This window comes from Acanthisitta chloris, unplaced genomic scaffold, assembly GCF_000695815.1.
Source record: "Acanthisitta chloris isolate BGI_N310 unplaced genomic scaffold, ASM69581v1 scaffold14112, whole genome shotgun sequence".
Classification (NCBI taxonomy): domain Eukaryota; kingdom Metazoa; phylum Chordata; class Aves; order Passeriformes; family Acanthisittidae; genus Acanthisitta; species Acanthisitta chloris.
In genome coordinates, this window is record NW_008658899.1 from 1 (window position 1) to 12,232 (window position 12,232).

The 12,232-nt window shown below is 42.1% G+C and overlaps 1 protein-coding gene across 1 annotated transcript; it reads left to right on the plus strand.

The window, feature by feature from the left end:
- The first annotated feature begins 328 nt into the window (after nt 1-328).
- On the plus strand, nt 329-11,287 carry CCNE2 (cyclin E2). The gene is made up of 11 exons (XM_009069186.1): nt 329-342; nt 436-544; nt 732-788; nt 2,763-2,914; nt 4,563-4,698; nt 7,086-7,232; nt 8,114-8,209; nt 8,933-9,067; nt 9,891-10,002; nt 10,630-10,784; nt 11,186-11,287. Exons 1-11 carry the CDS (start codon nt 329-331, stop codon nt 11,285-11,287), a joined length of 1,215 nt encoding a protein of 404 aa, XP_009067434.1.
- Nucleotides 11,288-12,232: the final 945 nt, after the last annotated feature.

Here is a 12,232-nt window from a genome sequence, read left to right on the forward strand (position 1 = left end):
TTACGGTTTCCCTCCCAGCCCGGGAGGGAAAGGCTTACAAGCATTGCATGTAAACGAGCCCTGCCAGCCTGAGCCCAAGTGACCACTGGTGCATCTGGGCACCCTGCACCGGGACACAGAGCTGTGTGTGGTTATATACCACAGCGGTGCTCTGTCTGCTGAGGCATTCACCAGGCCAGTGAAACGCTTGTGCCCTTCTACTGGAGCTGTGTGAGCCATGCTGCTCTTTGTGGTGCAAAGTATGGAACCTGGTCCTAATTTTGAGGCTATACTAACTGGGATTATGTTATTCCTTTGATCCAGGTAGAGATCTTACAACCCAAAGAAGATGTCAAGACGCAGGTAAGCTGTTAGCATTGTATTATGCCAAGATTATCTGTACTCATCCAACAACTGCTGCACTCCTCACGTCTGATGTTGCTTTGCTCTTTGCAGTAGCCGTTTGCAAGCCAAGCAGCAGCAGCCACTGTCCTGTCAAGAAGAGTCTCCACAAGAACTTCAAGCAATAGAATATCTCCAGACCAGAAAAAGGAGAACAGCAGAGGTGACCAATTTGGGCAACTTGTAAAGTTTAACAATACTGAAAGTTCTTCAGTACATTTGGATGGGACAATCTTTAACTCTGTTCAGTTAGAAAGTGGGACAGGGGTAGCAACAGGTTGCCTGAGCTTTGGAGAGGTGGGTGTGCTGGTCACTGTCAGTATGTTGATGTGTGTCTTTCTTCTCAGCAGGAGATTAACAAAAGAGAAGATGGGAAAATCGCTAAAAAGCATCAATACGAGATTAAGGTAATTCAATCCTGAATACTAGTTCAGACTAGGTGAGGGAATCCATCTGGTTTATGTTGCTGGGTGTGAAGTCATGCATTCCACACCACAAAGGATTGAGTAGGGCGAGTTTGTATCTTCAGATATTAAAATTTTGAGAACTCAGCACTTTGGCACCTTTTTATATGCTTTTGCTTTTTCATACATAACTTTGTTGCAGATAAAGAGTCTTTCAATGTGAAAGCCACTGCAGAGTAAGGTTAGGTGTAAAAAAAGATAATAAACCCAGATATTTCAGGACAATTCCATGTGCAGAGCAGGTAAGGCCTAGAGGCAGGTCCAAACAAGATCATTGCACTTGTTTTAACTTTAGGTGTGGTTTCACGGCCATTTAGTTAAGACTTTGGCCATGCAGGCTGTCTGTGCTTTCATTTAACAGCTCTTTTGATTATTTAAATCAATTTACAGATCTTTTTGCTAGCACAGGCTACTCCTAAAATGAGTAAGGGGCTGTACAGTTGTTTGTTCTAAAGAAGATTAGTAGTATAATACAACTTCCTCTTCCAGACAAACTTGTTTGCAATTTTTTCTGTTTGTAAAGTAAATAAGACTAATACCTATGGTAAAGCAAAACTCTTCTGATTGTGAAGTCTTTGTAAACCTTGAGTAGGAAAAAATGCAGTGCAAGTATGTCAGCTGTACTTTGGGTGAAAGTAAATGGTGTGTCACAATGTATCTTTGCCAAAAGGGACAAATCCTGCTTCCCTGTCCCTTCTTCCTGGGCAGCTGGCCATGCACTCCATCCCCTGCCTTGCTCCATTTTTGGTTCTCTCTCAGCAAAGCATTATGTGGGTTCAACTTGCTAATTTGGCACTACAAAATAAGTTAATGTGCTGTCAGGTTAGTGAGTTGGATCACCCCAGCAGAGGGTCTGACCAGCATCAGAGCTGACAAAAGAAGGAAGGAGCAGAACTTGGGCAGTGAGGATCACAGGAGAGAAGCAGGAGCAGGATCTCCCTTTTCTCTTGGCCATGTGCATTAAGACCAATTCTGCTGGAATAGTAACTTCACTCTTGGGATACCTCAGTCTAGCTATAAATAGGTTTTGTTATACTAAGGGAATTTTACGTAGTTTACCTTCAAGTCAGATCTATAGGAGAAGTCCCTGTGTTCAGGGGCAGGTGTTGCCATTCTCTGTGAATGGGCTTCCCCCAGCTCTGCAGAGAATGAAGTTCTGTGTCACCATTTTGAAGGCTGTCAGCCATTACAAGCATTGCATGTGATCCTTGCATGTGATACCTCCTTACTTGTATTGGTTATGTACAACCAAATAAACATTAGTGAAACACGTTACAGAGTTCATTACAGCAATCTAGAATTCCCTGTCTGAGGCTTTCTGTGTGAATATCTTTGTGCTCTTCTCCTTTTGAGTCACTGCATCCCATATTTGGCATTGGCAAACTGAGAGATAGTTCACAGCTGCTGCTTGCTCAGTGGGTATCTAGCTCTGGAGCCCAGCTGGGTGGCTCCCCTCTGGAGTGCTTAATTGGAAGATAACAAGTTACTCAATTTCCACCTCAAGACAGTAGAACCTCCACCCTCTCCTTTCTTTTCCCTCTGAGTAGATAAGTAGATAGTACTAGCAACATAATGTCTTGTGTTTTAGTAGCAATGGGTATCCTTGCCTTTGGTACTGTAACTGAGCAACTCAAGCAATGGATAGGTTACCTGTGGGTTCTTAAACTAAAAACAGTTGTCTTCCTCAATGTTGAGTTCTCTAAGTCCATCAAATCTGTTTATACATATTCTGCCTTGACCATGAAAGGTTTTGTTGGCATTTAATTTCTGTCTGTCTTGGTTTCAGTACTTGAATCCATGCTGAGAGCCAAAAAGGCTAACATACATTACATGTGTTGTTGTTACTGTAACCTCCTCCTGCCTCTCTTGCTCTCACAGTAGAATCAGCATTTATGAGCTACTTTGTCTATGTTGCAGAGCTGCTGGCCGCCCACGATAACAGGAGGCATCTCACCTTGCATAATTATTGAAACACCTCACAAAGAATCGGTAACCACTGACTTCTCAAGATTTAAAAAATACAGGTTCAGGAACCTCTTCATAAATCCATCACCTTTGCCAGAACTCAAGTAAGTTTGCAGGATGCAGCAGGTGATGTTTTATCAAATATGCTGCACTATTGAAATAAAATCTGTTGTGTATTGTGCTTGTCTAATACATACCTCTGTCTCCTCATCCCACAAAAAATTCAATGTCCAAAAAAATAGCAGAAATTCTGCATGTTGGTTGTTCTTTTTCCCTGGCCTTATAAACACACTGGACAGATAATTTTAACAGCTTTCAGGGTTGTCCTTTTATAACTTAACACTGGAGACTCTTAAGTGGTTAAGAGGTATGTAATGGTTGAACTGAACTTCTTTTGGTGTTATTGGAAATAGCACTTATTTCAGTGTTATTTTTTGGTCAGTGACCAGAAAGTACATCTGTGATGTCCTGTGCAGAGCCAAGAGTTGGACTCAATGACCCTTGTAGGTGCCTTCCCACTCTGAATATTCTGTGATTCTCTCTCCATATTGCTCCCAGGCCTGCTCAGCTGTGCCTTAAAGAACAGCATGGTCTTCTCTATACCTATCAAATCACATTTTTGTATGTGTTGGAAAGCTTAGTGCCAAGTGGTTTCAAAACGACAAAAAAAAAGGGATGATTGAGGAAATCTCATTGACTGAGGAAATCCCATGGGATCCTTTAACCAGTTGTTGAAAACTGCTGGGTCTCAAAGATATGTTCAGATACAGAATTCCATGCAAGGTGTTGAACCCTCTTGTTGATAAGCATCTGTTAAAGCTGAACTCCATCTTTTCTGATCAACAGAATAAGAGGATAATTTATTTTTCTTGCCTTCTTCATGCTTCTCTAACTGGTGTAGGGAGGTCATAATAGATTTCTTAACCCCTGTCTACTTAAATGGGGAGACTTCTGCATTAAAGAAGCAAGTATCTCTCTAGTTTTTAACTTCTGATGGCAGTAAAATAAAACTGGTCTGGGTTAGAATTTGTAAGCAATACCAGTGATCAGTTCTGTCTCTCTACTGCTTGGGGAAAGGTAAATATATAACTCTAAAAACTTCAGTAGGAAATCACCATTTAATTGGTTCATGTGATGTCCCTCTTAGTAACTGCAGGATGAGAAGTATATCTAATAAAACCCCCGTATCAAGAGTAATAACAGCTACAAATAAGCCATATTAATGATGCAGACATCTTCTTTCCAAGTAGACTGAAGTGCTAGTAAATTACAAGTTAGAAATAAGCAAGAACTCATTTTTTTTTCTCTCAGTAGCCTGTTTCTGAGCCTTGAAGTAGATTAGGGAAGAAAGAGATGGATGAGTGACTTTGAAACACCATCTGTAAATGTTTTTCTCAAACTAAACTGGACAACTTCATGTTTGTTTTGTGTTTCTTGGGGAGGGATGTGTGGTCTTAGGGGGAGGGTTTGGTTTTTATCTTGCCACTTAACTAGACAGAATAGGAAACTGGTGTATGTGCAGCTTTGGGAGACATATGGTCTATTTTATTGTCTGTCCTATAGAACAGGACTTGGTGATGACCTTGATAAGCTGCTCTTGTGCTGGGGTAAAATTCCCAAAGTGTACTTGCACTGTTCTAATTACCATAAGGATCTTTTTGTTTCTGAATGACTGTAAATAATAGCATTTTTATTTTCATTTTGTGAATTGTATATGTACTTAATAATGCTTTGTGTAATTCTATTCCATAGCTGGGGAAACTCCAAAGATGTTTGGCTCAACATCCTGACGAAGGAGAACAGATATGCTCATTGCAAACACTTCACATCACTACATACTAGTTTGCAGCCTCACATGAGATCGATACTGCTAGACTGGCTCTTAGAGGTGTGTTCTTTCAGTTGCTTTGCCATGTGTTGTGCCTGTGAAGTCAGCAGGTGAAAGCACAGCTTTTACACACAGGTCTAATACCAACATGTACAGTTATGCAACAAAACAAGTGACTCTTTTGAGCCCCTTGGTGATCTACATCCAGGCCTTCCCAGGCAGGAGACGCTGAACCTTCCACACGGGACAGTGAGCAATAGTACTTAACTTTTGCTTCTGCCATACTATTGCCTGCAAGGGAGAGAAATCTAATTTTGAGACACGTGTATTGAAATTGGTGTAGACAAATTAGTTATGAAACTCTAACTTTGCATGCTAGACTGTGTCTAAGCCATGACACAACTGCGTCTGTATTGAGTATTTGAGTCATCCCCCTGATCCCGTCTGTGTCAAGAGCTCTTAGGTGTCAACCCCTGTTGCTCTGCTCTGGCTTAATAGTGACTTTTTAATTCTGTGCTAGGAAGAGAGCAGAGGAAGTAGTGCATCAGTGTCTGACATCTGAAGGTTCTTGATATAGACAGATCCGTATGTGAAAGGATTACAAATAGATAATATCCATGGTCTGGTCTAATTGGTTTACTTCAGACTATTCCAGCTGTCAGACAAAATGGAAGCTCTCGATCTTGGCAGCCTATGCAAAGGTGCATCAATGTTGTAAACAGAGAACTGTGTTTTGGAGGTGTTTCCAAGAACTCTGTTGAGCAGGTTCAATCACCACTGCCAAAAGCAATCCTTGCCTCTTGCAATCCTTGCCTGTCAGCAGAAGGGATCTTGCAGGATTATCAATTTCATATCAAGCACCCAAGGAAGCAGATGTTACAGTGGCACTCTTGCTGTCTTGGTGGAGCAGTCAGTGCTAGTAGCAGGGCATTTCAAGGAAAAGGTTTTGTTGGAGATTTTTCATTCCTTTTTTAAAAAATATGGTCTGAAAATAAAAACTGCTCCAGTTGTTGCTTCACTACTTCCTCTAATGTGTAATTCACCATTCAATTGTTTTGTTGCTTTTGTTTTTAAATCTTGAACTCACAGGAAATCATTCAGTTTCCAAACAAAAATGGCAACAAGGGCATTGCTGTTGTCCAGCTCAGTGTTTCTATATGTCACAGTGGATTAGAGCAACTTTGAGTGTTCCCTAGTAGCTCCTAACATTGTCTTCTGTAACAACTTGAGATGCTATTTAACATGACCAAGTGATGTTATGTTTGGGCAATACATTTTTATAAAGGTTGTGCCATTTATTTATGGGTGTGCCTGATCTGTACAGTTTTAGTTCTGAATCTTTCTCAGGGCAGTAGTTAATGCTATTAGAGTAGCACATCAACTGGCAAATATTATATCAGGTCTAAAAGAATGGGCTGTGCTAATACTGCCAACCAGTTGCATTTTTGATGGATAGGAAGGGTTTTAATTTGCAAATGAGCTTTCAACCTTATCTTGGGAAATAGCCAGTAGTAGTGAGATTTTCCTCTGACTTTGTATCCAAGTGAAATAATGAAGCACTCGGGATCTATTTCTTGGATATTCTTTTCTGTCCCTGTTCTTTACTGTATGTAGATTGTAAGTAATGTGTAGATATCTAACTGTTTTCTAGCTAAAGGGATGCAGAGTTGCAGAGGAGCTGGAGCTGTGGTAGACCCACCCACATTCAATTAGAGATTAGGTGAAAGAGAAGGCCTCTCTCTAAGATCCCCAGGCCTGGGCAGTCTCCTTTCCTTTTTTGTTGAAGTGGCATTTGAAACACTTTGATACAATGCGAGTATTAAATGTTCTCCCTGCCAGGGAAACCCGCGGCAGTGCGGAGCAGATGGCTGATCTCGCAGTTTTGTTCCTGCTTAGTGAGGCTGTCGAGTGCCCGAGGGGCTGCAGGCAGTGCTCCTGCCTTGCCAGCAGAGCCCCTCCAGCAGGAGCTTCCAGGCTTATTTGCTGTAGAGCCAAAGACTTCAGTTTTTCAGTGGTTCTGCCCTGGGATAGAACTACGAGGCGTATAGGGGGGATTTGTCCGGTGGCTTCAATTTGGAGTTTGAGCCCTGAGTATCTTAATCACGCTGATTAATTGCTGGTTTTGGGTTTTTTATTCCTCAATGAGACTTTCTTTGATTGGAAAACCGTTTGTACTCATTTAGGAAAACTGGTTGCTATTTAAATTGGAAAAAGTATACTTTGTAAGTATGTTAGTACATCATAGGCAATTCATGTTTAGGTGGGAGCATGGGAAATAGCTTTTCCAATCCCATACTAACCTCTGCATCCTAACACACCCAGGTATGTGGCAGTGTGTGTGTGCAAAGTAGTGCATGCTGCATTTTGCTATTAAAGCTTGACTACTCCAGTGTGTGTACACTGACTCTTGTAACAGAAAGCTGAACTGTTTCTTTTTCTTGTTGTAGGTGTGTGAGGTGTACGCACTCCACCGGGAAACCTTCTACCTAGCTCAAGACTTTTTTGATAGGTTCATGTTGACACAAAAGAACATTAACAAGAGCATGCTGCAGCTCATAGGAATTACCTCATTATTCATTGCCTCCAAACTTGAGGTAAGAAGCTCTGTTACAGGGAGGAGGATGTTGAATTTGGAGCAACTGAGAAGACAGTGATAACATCTATTTCTTCTGTCTGAATCTTTGGAACTGTACAACATACAACACAGTTTTGTACTGACACTGAAGGTCAGAAGGGGAAATCTTTTTTTTCTTCCTTCAGCTGTGCATATGTCAGTCTCTTGGAGTGTAGTCGTTGTCCTTCCTTTCCTCAGCAGCAGGGAAGGAGACCACATGAACTTAAAAGGCATGCAAATGTGCTAGAAGTAGTTTGTTTTGTCTTGTCCTTTTCCAAATATACAGCAGTTGGCAAACAATCTCAGGAATGGGTGTGGGATTTGAACAAAACCAAGCCTAATTCTCAAACTGCCTCTGTATCAGGGTGATATCCTTATAAACCCATTTAGTGGAGCTTTAGTCCTTTAAAGTGCAGTGATGGTGATACTTACGTGTGCTACATCTGTGAGCCAAGAGCATATTTTTGTGTAGTGCATAGTGGGCTAGGCTGAGAGGAAAATTTGAAATGTTAAGTTTTTATACTTGGAAGCCCCTGATCTCACTTAGGATGGTGAATGCTTTTACATCAATTGGAATGGCTGAGTAGAAAGCAGTATAAATGGTGTTCTGATTTGCTTCGTCAGCATTTATTTCCCCAAAAGCTGAAAGAGTTGCAGTACATCCGTTGTGTTTTACAACAGGTAACATATAACCTGCTTGGGTTTTAGTATTGCCTCATCCTGTAAGTTTCAAGTCACTTCATATAGTGAGGAAAACACTGTTCCAGTATAAGAAATGTTAACATGTCAATATGGACAGAAAAGTGTTTGCCAATGTATTCTCAATAATCTTCATTTTCCTTCCTCTCCCTCCCTTTAAAGGAAATCTACGCTCCTAAAATACAGGAATTTGCTTATGTCACTGATGGTGCTTGCAGTGAAGATGATATTGTAAGAATGGAACTTATTATGTTAAAGGTAATAACTTTGCTGTGTTTTTTAAGTGCCTGTGGAAAGACTGTCCAGCTGAGCCTTGTATTTTAATGTCACTTATTTGCTTAGAAAAGGCACATTTAGCATGTCCCTGTTCCTGAAGAAGAGTGAAACCTTTGTTGTATGTGCAGTGGCCTCTGAAGCCCCTGGCTGGGGTGCAATCCCTGTTAGGAAAGGACAGGATTCTCCTGCTTGTATGAACATAAAGGCTGTGTAACAGTACAGCCAGGCACAGCTGTATGGCAGGCTAGAAGGCTGTCCGTGTACTGCACTTGCCAAGGTCCCTTGCTGTCCAGGAACAGGCCTCGAGAGAGGCAGGCAGAGACCTGACACTGCTCAGTGTTCCTCATGTCTTCACCAGCACAGAGCTCTTTATGCATTTATTCTTCTTTAATAAGTATAAGCTGTGGGTTCAGGCAGTTAGCCTGAAGGCTTGAGGACGTACTCTAACTTTCCTCCTTCTGAATGGAGCAGATACATAAGGTCCAACTGCAAGGGTATAGGAATACATGTTTGTGCTGGTTGTAGCACAGCCTGTTCAAAAAGCAGAGAGAATGCAATCTACAATGGATATTTGTACTTGAAATTGTACATAATCTTTAGTGTCTTTCGAGGATCTGTGCAATAATCTCAGAAGGAGAGGTATGGGAAAAGGGATCAAAGCACAAAACTATCCTTGAGTGCTGATTTATGGTTAAATATTTTCAGGCTTTAAAATGGGAACTCTGTCCAGTGACCATTGTCTCTTGGCTGAACCTCTATCTTCAAGTGGATGCCCTGAAGGATGTTCCAAAAGTGCTGCTACCTCAGTATTCTCAGGAAAAGTTCATTCAGATAGCACAGGTAGGTAGTAAAATTGATCAGAAAATGCTTTTTGGAGCGATGACAATCACAACTGAACATTACACCCCAAAAGCCGTTAAAGAAGTGTTCCCTTGTTTGCCCTCACCTGTTAGTTGGTTAAGGAATGTACAAGTTTGACTCTGCCAGAGAAGCTAATACTCAGTTTTGAGGACAGGTACTCCTGTGTTTCTTGTCTCCCTGCTCTCATGTATTGTAAGACTTTTCTGTACACTGGAAAAATAAAAATCCATCTAATTTTTTGAATCACTATGCACTACAGCATTGTGTAAGCAGCAGCTCTGAGAGGAAGGTGGATAATATAGGACAGTCAGCTGTTCTTACCTGTGTTGTCCCTAACAGTGTTGCTGTGTGGTTGCTGAGAAAGGAGCCTCAGGGGTGTTTTGACGATTTTGAAATGCTGTGGTTCAGTTTGTATGGGCATATGTTGTGCCCAACCTCAGAGAGCATCTGTTGTAAGTCCAGCTGCCCAGCTCAGTGACCTAAAGACTACACTAGGTAGTATTTAAAGTTAAGAAAATACCTTCCTGGAGCTCTGCTAAGAGTTTAAAGGTGTACTTCAATCTGCACACGCTAAGTGTCTTGCCTGTTGCTGGAAAAAGTGCAAACTGGTTTGCATAATTCTGAGAGATCCACTTTAACTGCAGTCAGTGCCAAAAATAAATTAGACATACACTATTGATGCTGAAAAGCTCAGCCAATGTGACAGGGCAGAGGCTGTAGGAAGACTGCTGTATGCACAGCCCACCCTGAGACAGGGTTATGTTAAAAGTATCATCTTGTTTCTAACTCTTCATTTCCTCAGCTTTTAGACCTGTGTATTCTGGATGTGAATTCTTTGGACTTCCAGTACAGAACACTAGCTGCTGCAGCTCTCTGCCACTATACCTCAATTGAAGTAGTTAAGAAAGCATCAGGTAAGACACCTCTGTAAAGGGAATTCTGGAAGCTGTTACAGGCCTGAGGCCGCCAAGAGTGTGTTGGTTTACCAGGCTGCCAAAGAGCTAAAGCTACATGGACACTAACAGTTTGTTCTGTGGGTTTCTCTGCCCCCTAATTTCACTTCCTTCCCACCACTATTTCAGATGTTACAAAGACTCAGCAAAGGAAACACTTTCAGCAGTGCAGTCTTTGCTAAGGAAATGGGGCAGATTTATTGTTCTTGCTTTTGTGCTAATACTTGCTCTATGACTTCCAGTTGTTTGGGGGAACATGAGCTATAGATTTGGCTTTTTCTCCTAAAATGCAGTTCTCAAGCAGTCATGCATGTCTGTCTGCAGCGCACAGTGTATGTTTGTGTAGTGTGACCCAAAACCTTGTGTTCAAGTCAACTCAGCCTCCTCTGGTGAGCAACAGGAACCTTTGTTAACCTGTACTCACCATCTTCAGCCACCACCGTTTGCATAAGGAAATGCTGGCAGTGTCTGGGAGGATGTTCCTGAGTTTTTATATGCAGTATTGTTGTTTTTTAATTTATGACCATATTGAAACACTGTGCAACTCCTTCATGGTTTCTAAATACACTCCTGTGTTCTCTCCTCTAGGCTTAGATTGGGACAGCATTTCAGAGTGTGCAGAATGGATGGTTCCTTTTGTGAACGTGGCAAAGAAAGTCCCTGTGAAGCTGAAGAACTTTAAGAAGGTGGCAGCAGAAGATCGGCATAATATCCAGACACACACAAATTACTTGGACATGCTGGTAGGTGGTTTGAGGATGTGCAGTTCAGGCAGCTGAGAGTGCATTACACATCCCTTCTCCTGAGGCAGCTCAGGGTGGTTAACACCTCCCTGCTCACACCTGGCCTGGCTCACCTTGACCAGTGTGGTCAGTGGTGCCTAACCACTCGGTGATGCTATAAACAACGTGTTTTACCATAACACTTGCAAGCTGTAAGCAAACACTTGGATTAGCAGTACTGGTGAGGTGTTTAAAAGGTAATCATCTTTGTTGTGTAATGGCACCTTGCTTTTACTCAGTATCCTAAATCTGGAGTACCTGAATTGCATTAGTGGGGCAAGGAAGTGCTGATGACTACCAGGACAGAAAAAAGTAGGACCTGTCACAGGTACTAACTGTTGTCTTCTTCCCCCAATACACAGGAAGAAGTGAACAGGGGAGTAGTGTCTGCTACCCCAGGTCAGTTATCACCTGTGTCAACAGGAGGAATAATAACCCCTCCCAAAAGCACAGAGAAGAAATGAAATGCAGTCAAACATCATGAACAGATTCAGAAACAGAACTTGGTGCTTCAGAACAAGACCACACTAAAGGTGCCTCACGTTCTTTACTGCTACTCAAGACTCAGACAGTGAAAGATGCAGCAGGTAGAAATTGAGACCAGCAACCTCCTAGAGACTCAACAGAAAGACCCAAGTGTCCCTCCCTGCTACCACAGGAGCCTGGACCACTTTGGTTCATTCTGACATGACTCAGTTCAACTCTGACCACTCCTAACTTAAGAATCTCAAGAACTTTTCATCCACTCAGCTTACATGTTTTAATTGCTTTAATTTGGGTTAGACATACAGGAGAACTCATTGGCAGCTTGTACATTACTTCTTCTTGACTTCTCTTTCTCTTTTCTCAGTAAAGTCAGAGCTCAGTGCCTGTCAGTTAGTCCCACAGCTCAGGTGCAGTATCACTGAGGCTGTGGGTAAGCAGTTTACATCTCTGAAACCACTCTGCCCTTGCGGTGCAGCATAGCCAGCCTTGCATTAAACTCTAGCTCCACAGGAGGCTGATGAGACTCAGGCAGCCCTTTAGGCCTGCCATAAACTTCAGTTTTAGCATATCACTGCCCTCAGGTAAGAGTACCAGCAATGAACCTGCTGCTGAAGTACCCATAACTGGAAGAAGTACAGTCTTGGAAGGAAGGAGTCCTATTGTGTTAGACCAAGCCACAAAGTTGCAACAGGAACAAACATACTGAGAACTGGAGAAGGTATGGGATTAAGTGATCTGCAGGGTACTCTACAACCACTCACGTCATAGGAACAGTATTTTAAACTAACTGTGGAGCTGTACATTGTCAGTGTTTATAAACAGCATTAACTACTGTGTTTTCCTTCACTACCTCTGAGTCACTTCTGTGATGAAGGGCAGTACTGGGAAAGATGGGTACTGGTTCTCCTCCCTCTTTCGTGATG